This window comes from Trichosurus vulpecula, chromosome 2, assembly GCF_011100635.1.
Source record: "Trichosurus vulpecula isolate mTriVul1 chromosome 2, mTriVul1.pri, whole genome shotgun sequence".
NCBI lineage: Eukaryota > Metazoa > Chordata > Mammalia > Diprotodontia > Phalangeridae > Trichosurus > Trichosurus vulpecula.
Genome location: NC_050574.1, coordinates 63,211,611 through 63,231,074, shown reverse-complemented (window position 1 = coordinate 63,231,074; position 19,464 = coordinate 63,211,611). Strand labels below are relative to the sequence as shown.

General features: G+C 46.2%; 1 protein-coding gene, 1 long non-coding RNA gene and 3 other non-coding genes across 5 annotated transcripts; 4 read left to right on the top strand and 1 right to left on the bottom strand.

The window, feature by feature from the left end:
* Positions 1 to 5,103: 5,103 nt before the first annotated feature.
* On the bottom strand, positions 5,104 to 7,357 carry RAB42 (RAB42, member RAS oncogene family). Its single transcript, XM_036747138.1, has 2 exons — positions 6,863 to 7,357; positions 5,104 to 5,635 (listed from the first exon to the last, which is right to left on the bottom strand). Exons 1-2 carry the CDS (start codon positions 7,096 to 7,098, stop codon positions 5,212 to 5,214), a joined length of 660 nt encoding a protein of 219 aa, XP_036603033.1. The 5' UTR covers positions 7,099 to 7,357; the 3' UTR covers positions 5,104 to 5,211.
* Positions 7,358 to 16,517: 9,160 nt separating this feature from the next.
* Positions 16,518 to 19,389, top strand: LOC118839120. The gene is made up of 4 exons (XR_005009613.1): positions 16,518 to 16,799; positions 17,826 to 17,893; positions 18,723 to 18,794; positions 19,163 to 19,389. It is a non-coding gene; the product is annotated as an uncharacterized LOC118839120 (long non-coding RNA).
* Positions 17,457 to 17,593, top strand: LOC118840556. The gene has a single exon (XR_005009733.1). It is a non-coding gene; the product is annotated as a small nucleolar RNA SNORA16B/SNORA16A family (small nucleolar RNA).
* LOC118840564 lies at positions 18,391 to 18,522 on the top strand. The gene has a single exon (XR_005009741.1). It is a non-coding gene; the product is annotated as a small nucleolar RNA SNORA44 (small nucleolar RNA).
* On the top strand, positions 19,013 to 19,086 carry LOC118840587. Its single transcript, XR_005009762.1, has one exon. It is a non-coding gene; the product is annotated as a small nucleolar RNA SNORD99 (small nucleolar RNA).
* Positions 19,390 to 19,464: the final 75 nt, after the last annotated feature.

The following is a 19,464-nucleotide window of genomic DNA, read 5'->3' as shown; positions in this document are numbered from 1 at the left end:
AAGGGGGAGGGAGAAAAAGACAAAAGAAAGAGGAATCAGTTGTTCGAAGTTCAATAGATCTTCAGCAACTTATAAAGGTTCTACCAACAAGTGAAAATGGGTTTCAGATGTGTCATCATGGTTGTCCAAGCTAGATCCAGTTCAAACTGGCTGCTGAGAGCCAATTGTTAAATTTTCAGTCTGAATATTCCTTCCTCTGAAATCAGCAAATGCTACAGCTCAGCGCTTGATTTATGGTTTTGTTGCCTGTCTAGGCTTAATAAAGTGATGGAGAAAATGTTCATAATAATGCAGCTTAACTTAAAAATGTGTTGTGGATATAGGTGGTGTAAGAAATGGGAGGAGGAGTTTTGTTTCCACAGAACTAAAGGTGTGCTTCCCTGCCCTCCCCGACCCCAGCTTTAGCAGAGACCAGGCCTCAAGGTCAGTCAGGTGAGAGGTCAGAGGCTTGTACACATGTGCATGCTTTTTGTGAAGGCAGTCTAGGGAATTAGAGAGGCCAAACCTACTTGAACCTGTTCAAGCTTATCTAGGGTCTGGTCTTGGTCAAGAATCCAGGCCTGCTGATTTGCATAATTTGCATATGTTAAAGAGGGAAAGTAGGGGAAGTAAAAGAATATAGTTTAATCCTAATCTAAGACAAGAAAAATCTAATTAACTTCACTTTTGCTTCTGTATCCTTATTATCCTATTTATATAAACTGTATAACCTAGGAAAACTATGTAAAAAACAAAGATTGTAAACTAACCATGACTCTAGCAGGAGTGGAGGGAATGGTTACCTCTGCTCCTGCAGCCATATTATTGTGAGTTTTTCCATGAACATGATACCTTCTCTCTTAAAGAGTATGATAAAATGCTTTCCCTGTTTGCTCTGGTTCTGACTTCTTTGGCTGAAAGTGGGCAAATTAATGTGGATTTTTCTATAGTGAAGGAAAGGTATAGGTTGGGCTTACTCCTGGATAGTATATTCTGGTGTTTTGTGATTCCCCACAGGTTAAGGGATGGCTACTGTTTGGTCTTTCTGTGGGAGTCCTATGGTCTGTACAGCCTTTCCTAAGGATTATCATAGGGTTCTTTCTCAGGACTTTGGCCCTGTCTAGAAAGCCTGGTAATCTCAAAACCATGTTCCTCAGGGAGGAGGTGGTGGGGTGTGGAGAGCTGATTGTTAAACATTAGTCAGCACATACCCTAGAGAGAGAGATTTATTAAGTACTTACCAATGGAAAGCCTTAGAGGTCAAAATACAAGCAAAAAGCTAGTCCCTATAGTCCCTACCTTCAAAGGCTTACTTCCTGATGGCCAATGACAATGTATAAAGGGGAACTGGAAAGTGATGGGAGGGATACCCTTAAGGGGCAAGGCTGCTTGTGATGAAAAGAAGTCTGGAAAGCGGGGTGACACCCCTGTGTGAAATTCCCTGGACAAGGTAAATTACATGTGAAGTTGCAAATTCTCCTTGTCCAGTGATTGCCCAGCTGATAGAAGGAAGGAAGGGAGTGTCTCTCTCCCAGTGACATCACAGTCTCAGTCCTTCCTTTCCCCAAAGGCCCTGCCCAAAAAAGAAAAAAATTGTCCTGCCAAAACCACCTACATTTTAGGTGGGGGAGGGGAGGGGAGTGGGAGGAGGGAGTCACTGGCAATGTTTCCTCTCCAAGAAAGACTTTGGAAACCTGAAACTCTCCCCCTCCCCACCATGTGACTTGGGTGGCTTGGACCCAAACAACTTCCCTGTTTATGTACCCTGGTGTGTCTCTGGATGAGCCTGGAATTCAAACAGCCGGAGGGAGAAGGGGCTGTGGCCCAGGCCCGCCTTCCTCCTCCCCTCATTGAGGACTGCCTGAGCCCTGGCAGGGACCCCAGTTTGAAGAGAAAAGCTACCCTGGCCTCCTTCCCTCTTGTCCTCCCTCCCTTCCTTCCTCACCAATCCCCATAATAAAACTAGACTGAGGCTTCCAGCCCTTGTTTATTGACAGGCTCAGACTGGTTAGCAGAATGTGGCCTGTCTAGGAAGGCTCTCTGAGCAATGATCAAACAGTAACTTGGCCTGACCTGAGACCTTTCTCCAGCCTTAGGTGATGGGAAGTAAGGGAGAGGTTTCTGCAGACCCTGCAGGGGAAGAACTGGAAATTAAAAAAAAAAAAAAGAGGGGGCAGTATACCCATGAGCTGGGGATGACTGAGTCAATTAGGGTAGCTGTGTGACCCTGGACAAATCACTTAACCTTTCTCATTCTCAGTTTCTGATAATAACAGCGCCTGCCTCACAGGGTTGTTGAGAAGATCCCGTAAGGTAGTGTTTGTAAATCGCTTTGCAAACCTTAGATGAATATAATGGACGTACAGGAGCAGCTCAGAGAAATGTGGTGAGACATATAAGAACGGATGTAGAATAAAACGAGCAGAACCAGGGGAACAGTATACACAGTGACCACAATAAAGAAAAGGAAAACGGCCTCAAAAGACTCCAGAGTTCCTGTTAATGCAGCGACTGTGCTATGTTCAGAGGAGCGATGATGAAGCATGCCTCCTATGAACGAGGCCGATGAGGTTGTCCAGAAGGAATTCAGGGGGCAGAGGTTCTCCTAGTCAAAGGGCTTTACTGATGCAGAAGCAGCGGGCTGGCCCTGAAAGAAGGATGAGCCAGCCGCTGGAGAAAAGACAGGGACTTGTTTCATACACAAGTTTTGGGCACTCAGTGACTGCAGTGAACCGCAGGGGAGGACATCGGGAAGCAGAAGCAGGTGTGTAAGGGGAGGCAGGAAAGGGAAGGCAGGTAGTAAACTTTACAAGTTATATCTTTACGAGATACTTTACAAAACAGTTCAGGGATGTGGTCACAAAACGGGGAATTTAACTTGCAACATTCAAAAATATGTGAACAAACCACAGGGGTTATTCACATACACAGAAAATAACAAGGTTTTCTTGTCAACAGACAGAGCCTCCGTAACTGGACAGATTTAGATTTAGGCAAGGTCCTCATTGCTGCTGGGCAGAAGTCAGTCTCGTCATTATCTCTTGGCAGAGAGGTGGTGGACTAGGGGTGCTGAATCAGATATACCTAGCTAATGTGTTGTTAGGTTTTGCTGACTATATTTAAATTACGAGTGATGAGTTAGTGGGTAGTGACTGAGATGTGAGGGGAAAAAAGCCAACAATAAAACATTCTTTTAAAAAATACATTGAACCGAAAAGTAAAGAAGGAGGCACAGCAGGGACAATTTTGTTACTACCTTGTTAAATTTAATGTGCTTTAAAAAAAAGACTAAACTATAACAGAAGTTCACATGCGATGCCAAATGCTTGTAGTTGTTGCTAATTATTAAGTTTATAGGATGCTGAGTGAAGTGCGCAGAACCAGGAGAACATGGTACACGGTAACGGCCACATGGTATTTTGATCAGCTTTGATACACTCGGCTCTTTGCAGCAGTACAACGATTTAAGACAATTCCAAAAGACTCATGGTGGAAAATGCTCTCCACGTCCAGAGAAATAACTATGGAGTCTGAATGCAGATCAAAGCATTCTATTTTTTTATCAATCTTTTCTTTCTTGTGGGTTTTCCCTTTTGTTCTGATTCTTTCACAACATGACTAACGTGGAAATATGTTTACTATGACCGCACATGTATACTCTACATCAGATCACTTGCTGCCTTGGGGAAGAGGGAGGGAGAAAAAATTTGGAATTGAAAATCTTATAAAAGTAGATGTTGAAAACTAAGAAAAACTAAGTAAATTTTATTAAAAATTATGAAGTTCATAATGAAGAAGAAAATTGAAATTAGATATTCCAGGGACCTGGGGTTCAAAAGGGCTTTTTCCTTTTAAAACCTTTCCCTCACCTAGGTGGGGGCTCCCTAGGGCACTTTTGTCTCTCCCCAGGCATGGGATTCCAGTTCCAACTGAGAAGTACTTATTAAGTTCCCACTGTGTTCAAGGCTCTGGGTTGGGCTGTGTAAATATATAAAGAAGGAGAAAAAAACTGCAGTCCTCAGTTTGAATGGGAAGGGTATATATATAAGACATACATAGAGACGCATACCTACAGTCCTCTGATCAGGGAGAGAGCATCAACACCCTTGAAGGGGGACAAGAATCAAGAAAGGTGCCTGGAGCTGAGCCCTGAAGGATGCTATAGGGTTGTAACGGCTGAAGGGGGACCACAGAGATGGAAACGTTCCACCTGCCAGAGTGTTAGTTGGCCAGCGTGGCTACAGCAAAGAGGAAGTTAAATGTGCAATGATGAGTAAAAGGCAACGAGCCTGACTCCGGAGGGCTTTAAATGCCAAGCTGAGGACTTTCTACTGAGGCAGCTGGGGGCTGCAGTGCATAGAGTTCAGACCTCAAGTTAGGAGGACCTGACTTCAAATCTGGCCTCAGATCCTTATCTACTAGCTGTGTGACCATGGACAAGTCACTTAACTGCTGTCTGCCTCAGTTTCCTAACCTGTAAAATGAGGCTAATAGTAGCACCAGCCTCCCAGGGTTGAGGATCAAATGAGATAATATTTCCAAGGCCCTTTGCAAGACTTAATTGGTCGTTACCGTCCTGCAGTCGTTTCAGATGTGTCCGACTCTCAGTTTGAGGTTTTCTTGGCAGAGACACTGGAGTGGTCTGCCATTTCCTTCTCCGGTTCATTTGATAGATGAGGAAACTGAGGCAAATTGGAATTGAGCGACTTGCCCAAGGTCCCAAGGCTAGGAAGTGTCTGAGGCCAGATTTGAACCCAGGAAGATGATTCTTCCTGACTCCAGGCCCAGCATTCTATGCACAACGTTCCACCTAGCTGCCCCTAAACCTTAAAGCACTGCATAAAAGTCTACTATTTTCATTTTATCTTAGAGGCAATAGAGTCTCTCTGTCTTCTGCCACCAGGCAGGTGTCAATGTGAACCCAAGGCCTATCTGGCCTGCTGGCATTTTCTCAGAGGAATAGTGATGGGATGATCTCTGTGCTCTGAGAAGTAGCTTAACATAGCAGAGAGCATTAGACTTCTAAGTCAGAGGATTTAGGTTCTAATCTGGTTCAGTCACTGATGAGCTGCGTGACCTTGGGCAAGTAACTGCCCTCTCCAGGCTTCACTATTTTCCTCTGTAAAATGAGGGCACTGGATTAGATGACCTAAGATTCTTTCCAGTTTTGAGTTTCTCCGGGTCCTGGGGAGGTTTGCTTCTCCGTGTCTGTTCCGTCCGTCTTGGTTGATGTCAACAATAACATTGCCGAGATGGTTTTTTTCTCCTCTGTCTTAAGGGAGGCTGGGCTCTGTGAATGACCCTGACTCCCCCGCAGACTCCATCTACTTTGATCTCCCCATTCTGGAGGGCCTGCTGGATGTCACCGGCAAGGGTTTCAAAGGCCAGAGTCACATTGCTGTTGGTCTTGGCTGAGGTCTCCAGGAAAGTCATGCCCAAAACTGAAGCTAAATTTTCTGCTTCCTGGGTTGACACCTGATGAGCCTGCTGCAGGTCAGTCTTGTGGCCAACCAACAGGAAGATAACCTTGTCCAGACCCTGCTGGGATGCCACCTGCTGGTACCAGTCTTCTATGTGGTCAAAGGACTTCCTGTTGGTCACATCAAAGACCAGCAAGACACCCACCGTATTCCGGTAGAAGGACCGAGTTATGCTCCTGGGAGTTGGGGGGAGGGAAGAGTCAGAGACAGGTGAGGGCTGGTACCCCAGATCTACTATCAAAAGAGAAGAGAAAACTCCTGAGCTAAGGTTTCTGACTCAAGGAGACAGTCCTCTGAAAGACCAGAGATGAAAATCTCTTCTCCTTGCTGGTATTGTGAGGTGAGACCTGGACTTCTGAGGACCCAGATGACAGATGCGGAGGCCTCCCCCAAATACACTGACCCCCAGCTCCTCCCAAACTGGGGTCCTTTGCCTACAGTCTCTAGACACCCCCTCATCTTCCACAGCTCCCCATAAGCCCCTATCCATACACATTCAGGTTCTCTGGAAAGGAGCCCCAGCAATGGCTCTCAATGATCACCTCTAAGAAGCACTCAGACACAGCCCAAAAGGATTTCAGAGGCCATCGAGGCACTGGATCATTGATGAGAACCTCAAAGGCTGCAGATGAGGAGACCAAAGGGAAAGTGATTTGCCCAAGGTCACGCTGCTAATAAGCCCAAGAGACAGAACTGGAATGCAGGACCTCCCAGCGGCAAACCCAGGGTTGTTTCCCCTTAGATGAAGTTTGCATGACCTTCTTCACTAGATTGTAAGATAGAATGAAATTAGAGATTTCTTGTTGTTTTTATCTCTATATTACCAGCACCTAACACAGGGTAGGGAATACAGTAGGCATTTAATAAATGCCTGTTGGATTGTGAGGAAATCAAATTAAAGGACCCAAAACACTACAGAAAAGCCTGATCATTATTAATTTGGTTTCAGAATACCTGGGCCTCACTTTCCTTATCTGTGAGACGGGCAGAGAGGACCTCTGAGGTCACATCCAGTTCTGTATCTATGATTCACTCTCACCTTACCACCCAGCAGCCACTTCCAACTTCCAATCCTCCCATTAGAGAGCTGGAGAAATGGAGGCTTTAGCAGCTTGCCCAAGGTCACATGGGACAGCAGAGGCAGAATTCGAACTCACCATTACCGTTCTGGCCGCTTTAGCAGCAAAGGTCCTGGGTTAAAATCCGAATCTGGCCCTCATTACCAGTGTGCCCTCGGACAAAAGTCACTTCCCCTCCCTGACACTCAAGATTCCCCAGCTGCAAAACGAGAGGCTTGGGGTAGATGGTTCTCAGGGTCCCTTCCAGCGCTAAGTGACCCCTCCAGTAGCAGTCCCCAACCTCGCCCTTACTCTATTCTCCAGCCCGTCTTTGCTCCCTCAGACCTGTAGCGTTCCTCGCCTGCGGTGTCCCACAGCTGCAGCTTGACCCTTGGACCCGAGGCCAGCTCCAGCATACGGCAGTAGAACTCTACGCCCACGGTGGAGCTGGGGGGTGCATCGGCCCTGAAGTCTCTCTCCACGTAGCGCTGCAGCAGCGAAGTCTTGCCCACACCCGCGTCCCCCAGCAGCAAGATGCGGAGCTGAAGCTGCTCTGACGAGAGCTGGTATTCCCCAGTCATCGGGGCTCCGAGATGCGCGGCCCTGCACTGCCGACGGGGTGGACCGGAGCAGAGCCGCTGAAGCTGGGCTTCCGACTGAACCAGAGACCGACAGGGAGGACCGGAGGGGAGCCTCCTAAAGGCAGGGGACTGGAGGAACCAGGGACCGACGGGGCAGACCCAAGAGGAGCCTTTGAGGGTGGGGTGCTAGAGGAACCTTGAACCAATGGGCCGACCGGAGCTCAGCCTCCTGAAGGCAGGGTGCTGGAATGCCGGAGCAACCTGGAGCCGCCGATGGGGCTGACCAGCGATAGATGGGACGGACCCGAGCTGAGCCTCAGTGGGCGGCTTCGGGTAAGACCCACAATGAGGGGGAGGGGAGCCGAGCGGAGCAGCGGAAGCCTGGCTGCCGGAGCCACCTGGGGCGAACCCGGGACAGATTAGGGAGAGGGAAAGCGCCCGGGGCAGCTGGAGCAAAGAGAGAACAGAAACTGAGACCCTCATGTTTATGTGGCCTCGGCCCCGCCCCAGGGCACTCCCTCAGCTCGGGCCTGGCATCCGCTCCCGCTCTCCTCCTGGGTAACATCTCAGAGCTGGAAGGGTCTTGGAGATCTTCCAGTCCAACACACTCGTTTTACAGGTAGAGAATCAATCAGTCATTCAGCATGCCTTTTATTAGGGTTCCCGGGCTAGACTAAGGTGATACAAACGCCAAAATGACACCGTCCCTCCCCTCGGGAAAGCACCAGATGACCTCCGAGGTCCTTTCCAGATCTGTGAATGCTGGAGCTTCTAAGAGTTACCCGGGCTCCACCAGCTGGGGATACAGGACAAAAACCAAGCATCCTCCGACCTCTAAGAGCTTAAAGGAGAAGGCAACATTTCTTATATATTTCTAAAATCCATGTAAAATAGAAACTTGACTGATGTACAACCGTCTGCTGGCTGGAAAGGCAGCCCGGGCGGGGGTGGGGGGAAGCAACTCCAAATCAACAGACTTTGCCAGGCCCCCTTAGCGCTTGTGCCCACCCTCTGTTAATTATCTCCAGTTGATCCCGTCTGGATCATGTTCCTACGGAGCTGTTCGCATGTTGTCTCTCCCACTAGATTGTAAACTCCATGAGAGGAGGGATTGACTTTTGCCTTTCTTTGTATCCACAGTGCTTAGTATAGTGCCTGGCACATAATGCTTGTTGACTATTGGCTGCCAGGCATGCCCAAGGCCGTCCACCATGACCTAACTGAACTCTAGCTCAGGCAGGCCCTAGGGGTCTCTACCCTCAGTTGCTTCTCTTCTGAGCCTTTAAAAGCATTCTTCATGATCCTTCAGTCGTTCTTTTCTTTTTCTGGAGGACTACTCCATCCCTACTTCCCACCTCCCTTCTTTTCCCTAGTCCATGGGGAAAAAGAAAAGGTGAATGTTTGTAACACATATGCATAATCAGGAGAAACAAATTCCCACGACCAGAAATATATGTTTTATTCTGCATTTTGAGTCCTTCGCCTCTCTGTCAGAAAGTGGCTAGCATGTTTCATCACTGGTCCTCTGAGATCGTGTCTGGTCAATCTGCTTAAGTCTTTCAAAGTTGCGTTTCTTTACAACATTATTACTAGTGAATAAATGTTCTTCTGGCTCTGCTCACTTTACTGTGAACAAATTGGGCACCTCCTTAGTTTACAGTTCTTTGCCATTATAAAAAGAACTGATATAATTATTTTTGTACATCTGGATCTTTTTCCTTTTTTCTTTTTCTTTGGTGTGTAGGCCTAGTAGTGATATTGCTGGGTAAGAGGGTTTGCACAATTGAGTGACTGTGGAGGCATTTCCTAGCTGCTTTCCGGAATGGCTGGTCCAGTTCACAGCTAAACCAGCAGTGCATTTAGATGCCTGTTTTCCCACAGCCCCTCCAACATTTGTCATTTTCTTTTTTTATCATCTTTGACAATCTAATAATGTGTGTGAGTGTAAACCTCAGAGTTGTTTTCCTAAACTTTTAAGTAATTCTTTGTTGAGTTGATATTCCCACAAAACATTTTCACCCATAGCAGAAACCTAGCAGGCAAGTCATTAATGTTTCTTGAATGATTGAGTGAATTAGATATTAAGTTTGTTTCTTCACATTTGACATTTAAGGCACCTCCTGGCTTGAAATGGGTGGGAATGGGGTGAAGAGTAATAATATTTACAATAAACATAGGGAGATACTTTCAGGGGAGGTGCTGAAGGAAAGTTTGGATCTAATATTCCCCCTTAAGTCCTTATAGTTATCATGTCAGACCTAAAAAGGATCTGAGAAATCAATCGACGATTATTCTCGATTAAACAACACTGGCTTTCTTGCTGTTCTTCACTTTCTGCTCTATCTCCTGACCTGATGTCCTTTCTCTGGTTGTCTCCCATGCCTGGAATGCTCCCCTTCCTCACCTCCACCTGAAGGCTGCTCTGGCTTCTTTCCTTCATGACTCTGCTCAAATCCCACCTTCTGTGGGAGGCCCTTCCCCCTCCTCCTCAATGCTAGCATCTTCCTTTTGAGATAACTTTCCATTATATATATAAATATATACATTATATATACACACATGCACACACACATATACACATATATTTCCATATATACATACATGTGCATATGTGTATATGTATCATATACACATATGTATGTGTACATGTGATTTGTATGTATATGTGTGTATATTGTGTGTGTTCATAGTCGTTTCCATGTTTCTTTCTTTTTTCATTGAGATGTGAGCTCTTTGGGCCAGGAACAGTGTTTCTGCTATTTATTGTATCCCCATTGCCTAGCACAATGTCAGCACACAGTAGGGTGCTTAATAAACACTGGTTTATGACAAGTCAACAAATATTTGTTAAGTGCCTCTAGCACTTTGCTAGATCCTGGAGAGACTTGTACAAAGAATGAAGCAACTCTACTGAAAATGAGCATCCTGATGGGAGAGATGACAAGTGTACATATAAATATGTACAGCAAAAACATGAAGTGAATAAATATGAACACAAAGTAGTTTAGGAGGGAGGGGACTCGAACTTGGGAGGAGGCCAAGGAATCAGGAAAGGCTACCTGAGAAGAGAGGGAGGGACTCTAGGAGGTGCAGGTAAGGAGGGAGAGCGTTTCAGGAATAGCGGACTGCCATGTTGTGAGTGAGGGACAGAGAGAAGATTTGTTTGACTGGATCCGAGCTGAGAAATGGAGGAATGTCTAGTGAGGCTGGAAAGGGAGGTTGAGTTCCTGTGCTGTAGAGCTGTAAAAGGTATCCGAGGAGTTTCTAGTTAACCTTAGAGACAATGGAAAGATACTGAAGGTGGTGGAGTTGGGGAGTCATGAAATCCCATCTGCACTTAGTCAGTCAATAAACATTTATTAAGCACCTACATGTGCCAGATACTGTGCTTGGTGCTAGGGATGCACATATGAAAAAAGACAGTCCCTGGCCTCAAGAAGCTTATGATCTCGGGGAGACCAAATACTAAAGGAAGCTGAAAGGCAGGGAGTAGGGAAGGGCAGAAGGTACCCCACACAGGGCCTTGGTGAAGTGAGTCTGAGAAGCCTCAGAGTAGCACAGCCAGGTGAGAAGTGAGATAGCAGATCTAGGCTCTACTGAAATGGAGGTTTGGAGTTCCTGGCTTTACCCTCCAATCTGAGAGGCAGAGGATGGTGATTAGGTGGAGTACTAGGACTGATGAGAATTTACCAGATAAAGAAGTTACCCCAATAATGAGCTCCTTGGGGCACTGTGGAGAAAGTCAGTCAGAGAAATCCTGAGGGAAAATCTCTCTGGCAGAAGAGTCCAGATGGCATGAAGGAAGAGAGACTGAAGGCAGGGAGACTAATTAGTCTTCCTACCAGAATTGTACCAGAATTATGTCATAGGTGAGGCAAGCTGCCTCCCCTATTAGAATTTGAGCTCCTTGAGGGCAGAGACAATTTTTACCTTTCCTTGTATTACCTGGGCTTAGCAACATGTGTGGCACGTAGTAAGTGGTTAATTAATGCTTGTTGAAAAATGACCAACCAGGGGCAGCTAGGTGCCACAGTGAGTAGAGCACTGTTCTGGAGTCAGGAGGATCTGAGTTCAAATCCAGCCTCAGACACTTAACACACTTACTAGCTGTGTGACCTTGGGCAAGTCACTTAACCCCAATTACCCTGCCTTCCCCTCTCCAAAAAAAAATTGAAAAGAAAACTGAGGAACTACAATTCCAAAGGACTCATGATGAAAGATGCCACCCACCCCCACCCCCCATAGAGGTGATGAAGTCACGAAGTTCAAACTGAAGCATATTTTGGAGGGGACACGGCTAAATCAGAAATTTGTCTCACTTGATGCGGTGATTTTGTTTTTCTTGTTTTCTCAGTGGGTGGGAGATCAGGAGGTAGAAGGGAGACAATAGGGGCCTGAAAATTAAACAAAATTGAATTTTTAAAAATTCTCCTTCACTGATTGACCTAAAAGAGAAGGGACTTGCCCGAGGTCACCGAGGAAGGCTCATCTAACTCTTGATGAAACAGAGGCTGAGCTGAACCCAAATTTCATAGACTCACCAAGAGAGGGAGGGAGACCTGGTGATGGGGTATAGGCTCTGGGAACCCCCTTGAACTCTCCTTGAATCTTCCCTTCACTTGAGGCCATAAGCCTTCCATTATGGCTAGGCCCAAATCTCTGTTACCCTTAACCTAGCCTTGCCCTCCATTGTCTGTTATCTCCAGAGAGACTTCAGCTACTTCCCACCCTTAATCCCATTCTCTTGGTTCCTGGAGTCTGATCTCTGGACACCCCAGTCCCATCAAGATCCTCCCTAGACTCCTCTTCAAGATCCTCCCTGGACCCCTTCTCCCATCACCCCAGACTACTTGACCATCCCTAGATCCCTCTCACAGTCTTTCTGTACATAAGATCCATCTTGCCTCCATGAAGGTGCTCAGATTCAATCTAGATCAGACTCGATCTGGCTTGTCAATCAATACAAGTGTCACAAAGGCTCAGGTTCCTTAAAAGTCTACCCAATATGGCAAATACTTAATAAACTTTGTTTTTCTTTGACTGTAGGAAGGCTTGGGTAGAATTCATTCAGGCAGGACCTGTCATGTCGGTATTTTGAGGACCTGAGCACCCCTAAACCTCAGCACCGGGACATCACCTTGTCCCAACCTTCTCATTTTACAAAGAAACAGAGGTCCAGATTTAGCATGAGAACGAATAGACAATAGTTCTATTTTTTCCCACTTAATAGTATTTGTTTTTCCATATCCATGTGAAGATAGTTTTCAAAATTCACTTTTATAAGATTTTGAATTATAGTTTTTTTTCTCCCTCCCCTCCCCTCTCCCCAAGAAAACACTCACACCATATACCAAGATAAGGTCAAAATGGGCACATGATTTATACATAAAGGGTGATACGATAAGCAAATTAGGAGGGAATGGAATAGTTTGTCTGTCAGATCTATGGATAAGGGAAGAATTTAGGACCTAACAAGACAGACAAAATGTAAACAGATAATTTTGATCATATAAAATTTAAAACTTTTTGCACAAATAAAAGGAAATTAAATTAAAGCAAATTTAAATTAAAAGGAAAGCAGAAAACTGAGGGGAAAATTTTGCAACAAGGCCTCATTTCTCAAATATATAGAGAACTGAGTCAAATTTATAAAAATATAAGTCATTAGTCAATTGATAAATGGTCAAAGGATATGAACAAGTAGTTTTCAGACAAAGAAATCAAATTTATCTATAGTCATGAAAAAATATTCTAAGTCACTCTTGATTGGAGAAATGTAAATTCAAACAACTCTGACATACCCCCTCACACCTATCAGATTGGCTAATATGACAAAAAAGGAAAACAATAAATGTTGGAGGGGATGTGGGAAAACTGGGACCCTAATGCACAGTTGGTGGAGTTGTGAACTGATACAACCATCCTGGAGAGCAATTTGGAACTATGCTCAAAGGGCTATAAAACTGTGCATACCCTCTAACCTTAGCAATACCACTACTTAGGTCTGTATCCCAAAGAGTTTTTTTTTTTTAAAGGGACCTATGTATACAAAAATATTTATAGTGGCTCTTTTTGTGGTGGCTAAGGATTGGAAATGGAAGGGATGCCCATCAATTGGGGAATGGCTGAACAAGCTGTGGTACGTGATTGTGATGGAATACTATTGTACTCTAAGAAATGACAAGCAGGATGATTTAAGAACAAGCTGGAAAGATTTATATGAACTCATGCAAAGTGTAGTGAACCGAACTGGGAGAATGCTGTGCACCGTAACAGCGATATTGTACAATGAAGAATTGTGAATGACTTAGCTATTCTCAGCAATACAACGATTCAAGACAATCCAGATGGACTAATGACAAAGCTTACTGTCTGTCTCCACATAAAGAACTGATACTGATTGAATACAGACTGAAGCAGGCTATTTTTCACTTGTCTTTCTTTCTTTTATTTTTTCGTTCATCGTTTATCTTCTTGCATAAAATGACTAATATGGAAATGTTTTACATGATTGCACATGTACAACCTATATTGGACTGCTTATTGTCTCCAGGAGGGGGGAGGGTAGAGAGGGATAGAATTTGGAACTGAAAACTTAAAAAACCCCACAAATGTTTAAAAAATTGTTTTTTAACATGTAATCGGGGAATAAAATATTATAATAAAAAGATTTCTTAAAATATGATGTCTAGACTATTTTATTGGTCATGGCATTCAGGTATTCCAATAATCCTTTAATTTTTCCCTCTTTGTTCTATTTTCCAGGTCAGTTGCTTTCACTATGAGATACCCTACATTTTCTTCTATTTTTCTGGGAGTTTTCTTTCCAATTCTTTCTTTCATGGTTCTCATTTTTTTTCCCAATTTTTCCTCTAGCTATCCTATTTCATTTACCAAAAAAAAAAAAATTACCTCTTAAAAAAAAAACAACTCTTGCTTCATCTCTTACAGAAATTCTAGTTGAATTTGTGCCCAAGCTCTGTTTTTCTTCAAGGCTTTATTTGTGGATATTTTGGAGTGATTCACTTTTTCTGGGGTCATGTCTTGAGCATCCCTGTCACCATAATGGAATTTTATGGTAGGATTCTCTTTTTGCTTGCTCATTCTTCCATCTGACTTTGGATTTGATGTTAGGGGCAGACTCTGTGGACTTCTGGAGGGGAGGTCTCAGTGGGTCCTGTTGCTGCTTACTTGGAGTTCTCTCAGGGACATCTCCGGCTGAAGTCCTGTATGCTCCTTAGTTCTCCCATTATGTTCTGATCCAGGGCAAAGATTGACCGCTGCCCTCCTGATCTGAATTCTGTTACGTTCCTGAGCTAGGCTAGGTCTGAGCAATAGTGGACTGCTGCCAGGATCAGCCGGCTGAAAAGCTTTGCTGTTTTCAGAGTGAGGGAACTGAAGGTTTCCTTTTGGTCTGGGATTCTTACCCTGTTTATTCCTCTTTCGGCTTTTGAAGAAGCGAGAAGCTGGAACTGAGACCCTGCTTTGCTCCAGTTAATTGTATCTGAATTTGTTCCTCACGTAGTCCAGTATAATCAATCTAGGACCTGGGACCAAATTTCACCCCAGAAGAGCACCAGGGTTTAAGTCCCCCTCCTCAGTCCACCCTGGATCGGTGGCCCGGAAATAACTAATGGTAGAGAAAGCTGCCAGTTGGTGGCAATTTGTGGTGCCCCAATACACAGGTGTCAGGGTACCCCTGTATGGGTCTAATACCTCCTCCCCTTGCCCTAGTGCCCAGCCTCTCCCAGCATGTGGAGTTCTGTAGGCTAGATCACATCACCAGCGTTTGCACACATCCATATCTGGCCACTAGGTGGCACAGTGGATAAAGCACAGGACTCAGAATCAGGAAGATGATGTTCTGAGTTCAGAGATAGCCTCAGACACTTACTAGCTCTAGCTGTGTGACTTTGGGCAAGTCATTTAACCCAGCTTTTGAGAGGTGTCTCGTGTGTGTGTGTGTGTGTGTGTGTGTGTGTGTGTGTGTGTGTGTGTGTGTGTGATTATGCTGGTGAAGTTGGGTTTCGCTGGGTGATGGATTGAATTGATGAATAAAAAAGCATTAATCGATTACTAGGTGCCAGGCAGTGTGCTGAACTTTGGGATTAGAAAATGCAAAAGGAAAGGCAATTCCTGCCCACAGGCAGCTTACACGGTAATAGAGGAATACTCCGCATATTTGGGAGTGGTGGCCCAGGATCTGTTTCATCAGGGACATCTCTGGGAGGATAAGCGAAGCCATACAGGGACTGACCGGGGAGTGGCGTGGATTGGATATTGTTCCTGGAACTAAAAGTGGAAATCCGCGTTAGGGTGGAGAGTATGAGCGCCTTGCAGACTAGGGAGCTGAAAAGCGCATGAAAATGCTTGGCCTGGTGGGGGCCTGGATTACGTCAAGTCGATAAGCATTTACTAAGCGCTTACTAAGCTCCGGGGATGCAAAGAGAGGCAAAAATAATGAACTTATGCTTGAATGGGGGACACAGCATGAAAGTAACATACAAGTTCACACAGAGTTAATTCCAGGTGGTCTCCAAGGGAAGACCGTGAGCAGGGGAGATGGGCTGGGGTTAGGAGAGGACACTGGGAAAGGCTTCTTACAAAGGGTGAGATTTGGAGGAAGCCAGGGGGCACGACGAGAGGCAGAACATTCCAGCCAGTGCAAAGGCAGAGATGAGCGTTCCTGCTCGGGAGCAGGAACGAATCTGGCTGGAAAGGGTGACCCGGAAGCCCAGGGATTGTAGAATGGACTTCGGAGTGCGGGTGGAGTTTTTCAGGTTTTGGAGAGGAGTGGGCAGGAGGAGGAGTATAGTGGGAGGCAGGCAAGGCTGAACGTTTCCAGCAGCACAGTAATGGGTGGGAGGGGTGTATGACGCACACCTTAAAACTGTCAGAGCGATGTTTTATCACAGGTAGACGGCCCGGGTCTAGAACTCCCCCCCCCCCCAAAAAAAAAACCAGCCAGTGACACATACAGCAATTTAAGGTTTCAAAAACATTTGACATAGATTATTTCAACATTATCCCCACTTTACAGATGAGAAAACTGAGGATCAGAGAGCTAAAGCGACTTGTCCCGGGTCACACAGTAAGTAGTCCACTGGGGAAGAATTCAAACATAGGTCTTCTTGATCCCAAGACCAGTAGGACAAAACCTTAACGAATTCCAGGGCCTGAAATGAACATGAGCGCAGGTTCAGTACGTGCCTAGTGCGCGACAGCCACAAGTCCCGGAGGTTACGTCACTCTTCTGCGCAGCGGGCCGGAACTACAATTCCCAGGAGCTCTTCGGCGTCGCGCACCCTGACAACAGCCAGTCACCAAGCGGCATGGGGCGGCATGAGGGGGCGGAGCCTGTGCGTATATAAAAGATTTCCCGAGGGCCCTTCATCCTTTTGCTACGCGGTGTTAGGTGGTGTGTGTGCGCTCCCACCCTCTGGTTTCCGGTGCTTGAGAGAGGAAGCGGCCAGCTTCATGGCTCCACGAGGTCTCCCCGCGGTGCTGGATGGAAAATGCTTGGCCAGAAGAGCGGCCTGGCTGATTTCGGAGAGCTTGGCTGAGGCCTGTGCGAGGGAGACGCACACTGAGCATGCGCGATGACGGTGCAGATGGGCGCCCACGCAAATTTTCCCTATAGGTACACGCACAGGACCCGGAGCTTATACCGGGGAGGACCGATGCCTTCCGGGCCTGGAGAGGTGAGTAGCCCTCAGCCCTAGGGCCAGGTGAGAGAGCCAGCCGCGGCTGCTCCTCTCCGGGCCCCGCAGATGGGGATGGGAGCAGGGAGGGGGCTTATTGCAGAGTGCAGGCAGAAGGAGCCTTGGATTTAGAGTCAGGCTCCGGGTTCCAATCCTTCCTCTGCGCATCGCCCACGTGTTACCTTGGACAACTTTTGCTAAACCCCCGGGGCCTCAGTTTCCTTATCTGTAGATTTAAGTGATTGGATCAGATTACAAGTGGTCCCTTCCAACTCCGAAACCTTTAAAAAAGAACGAAGAGTTTGGGGGTTTCTTTTTTTTTTAACAGATTCGCGTCTAAGGGCAAATTGCTTAAATTCCGGGCCTGGCGACTCATTTGTAAAATCGAGCTCTAAGGTGCCTTCCACTCACTAAATGGTTATGAGGCCCTACCATGTGCCGGGCCCTGTGCAGAGCTTCCAGCTTAAATTTCATGGCTCCATAGATGAAAAGAGGCCGCAAGAAGACGGTCGCGGCGCGTTGGGAGCCGGGTTTTGTCGGATGCTCCAGGGAGAGGGGTTTTGTTGGAGGGGATTCAGCGTCCGCTTCTCTCCAGGCCTGTGGCCACGAGGGTCACCTGTCCTGCCTGAAGCCGGACCGTCCCCGTCCCTCCTACCCCCGGGCCCTTATCGAAGCTGCTGCAGCTCCTCCTGTAGCTGTTGCAGTCAAAAAGGAGCCCAGAGTGACAGCTTCCCGACGGTCGTTGTTCTATTTAACGTTGTGGTAGAACAGCAACATTATGGGAAGAGACAGACTCTGCGTCCTGAACTCAGCTGCTGGGGCACATGAGGTTAGGTGTAACGAGGTCTTGCGGGGGAAGCGTTTTGGGTACATTGTCTTCTTGGCACTGTGAAGTACTTCCCACAGGCATATTAGCCCCATTTTCCAGCTCTTTTTCCACAGATCAAAGGGGCTGGTGGTGCTAGTATTGGAAGACCCTGTATTGAATCTCTTTTCACCCAAACTGTATTTTCACCTCTTTTCCAGGAACTCTTGGTACCGAACATGAGCTAAAGAGGAGGTGATGATCTTACTGGCCTTCGCTTGCTTAGCAGGTGAGTGGAATGGGTCAGAGAGGTTAGCCAGTCTCAGGACAGGTGCCCAGCGTCTGATTACAGCTGTCATTAAGCTAGATTTCTTAAAACCTTGTAATTTGAGTGGTGGGTAGGGTTCAGAAACCTGACTTACCAGCAAGCATTTGAAGACAGGCACTAAGGATACAGATATACCTCACTGGAGGAGACCTTGCATTTTGTTCCCATGATGAATGGAAGATTCATACAAAATAGATATGACCAGGACCAGGTCCAGCTTCCTGCCCCCATGCTCCCCCTGTGGGCTCACAAGGACCAAGTTATCTCTGGTTCACTGCCCCTATTTGGGAATATGTTGAGGAAACATCTTAATACGCTCAATGGTGTAGCTTATGTTTGCTTAAAAGATTGGGGCAGGTGGCAGCTGTGTAGACAAGAGCTTACTCACATGAACTCTCTCCATGAATAGATAAAACAAAAGTGGGCCCGGCCCCAGAATTCTTAATAATCCAAAGCAGCAGCATGTCTCATCAAGGGCTGTGGCTTGAAGTAGCCACAGGGTCTCCAACTACATGCGAGAACATGCTGGAAAGTCTTTGACAGCTCAGGTCACCATATATCTGAAGCTGCCACTCAGCTTTCCTATATTCATAAACACAGGAGATGAAATTTTATCAGTCACTCTCCCTCCTGAAGGTTGCTCCATTCACTGCAATGGCTTGGTCCTCTTTCTGCCCAGCTGACTTGCTCTCTGGGCATGAAGGTTCAAGGACCAAGTCTGGTGCTTCGAGCTTGGATTTCACAGTTGGGTTTAGAGAATTCAGGTTATCTTTTTTTTTTTAAACCCTAGTGCCAAAGAGCAAGTCTGGAGCACACTGGCCAAGGACACCTGCTTACTTTCTGCTGGATCAGGTTTTATCAGGTGAGTCCTGAGTCACTGGTTGTCCCCTTGTCAGTGCTGAGGCTGTGGTCCTAACATGACCCCACAGTGCATTGCTTTGTCATGATGAGGCAGTCTTGCTGTCTCCTGTGCTGACCCCCAGTGTATGAGAAATGCAGAGATTGGCAGGAGACTGTGGGGAGACAGCCTATAGGCCCCCTGGATTCTGCCCAAGGTAGGGGAGGGGTGTCGAATTATAAACTGGTCAAGGATGAATCTCAATCTGGTGGACATGACTTGGATGACACTTGCGGATATGGGACTGAGACCAGGCACAAACACAAGTAGCCATGAGGTTGGGTCCAGTTAAGAGCTTGCTAATTTATGTTTGTGCTTTTCTTCCCACACAGAACAGCCTGCTTGACCTTTACTACAAGATGGCGATGGTGTATAATCCAAGGTTCTTTTTGCTAAATGTCTGCTAAATTCTTTCTGGAAAAGCTTAACCAAGTCACATTGGTTTGGAATATTTGGGTGGGGTACTGCACAATGAGGTGGTGGGGGGAAAGCACAGGACTTGTAAACTGGGTTTTTGTTACATGAAGGGATCTATTGGGAGAAGCTATCAATAAAAATAGAAAAATTAAATTTCTGTGTGATTAGTTTTTTTTTTATCTGTGACAAGTTAGCCACACATTTGGAGAGGTTTGGA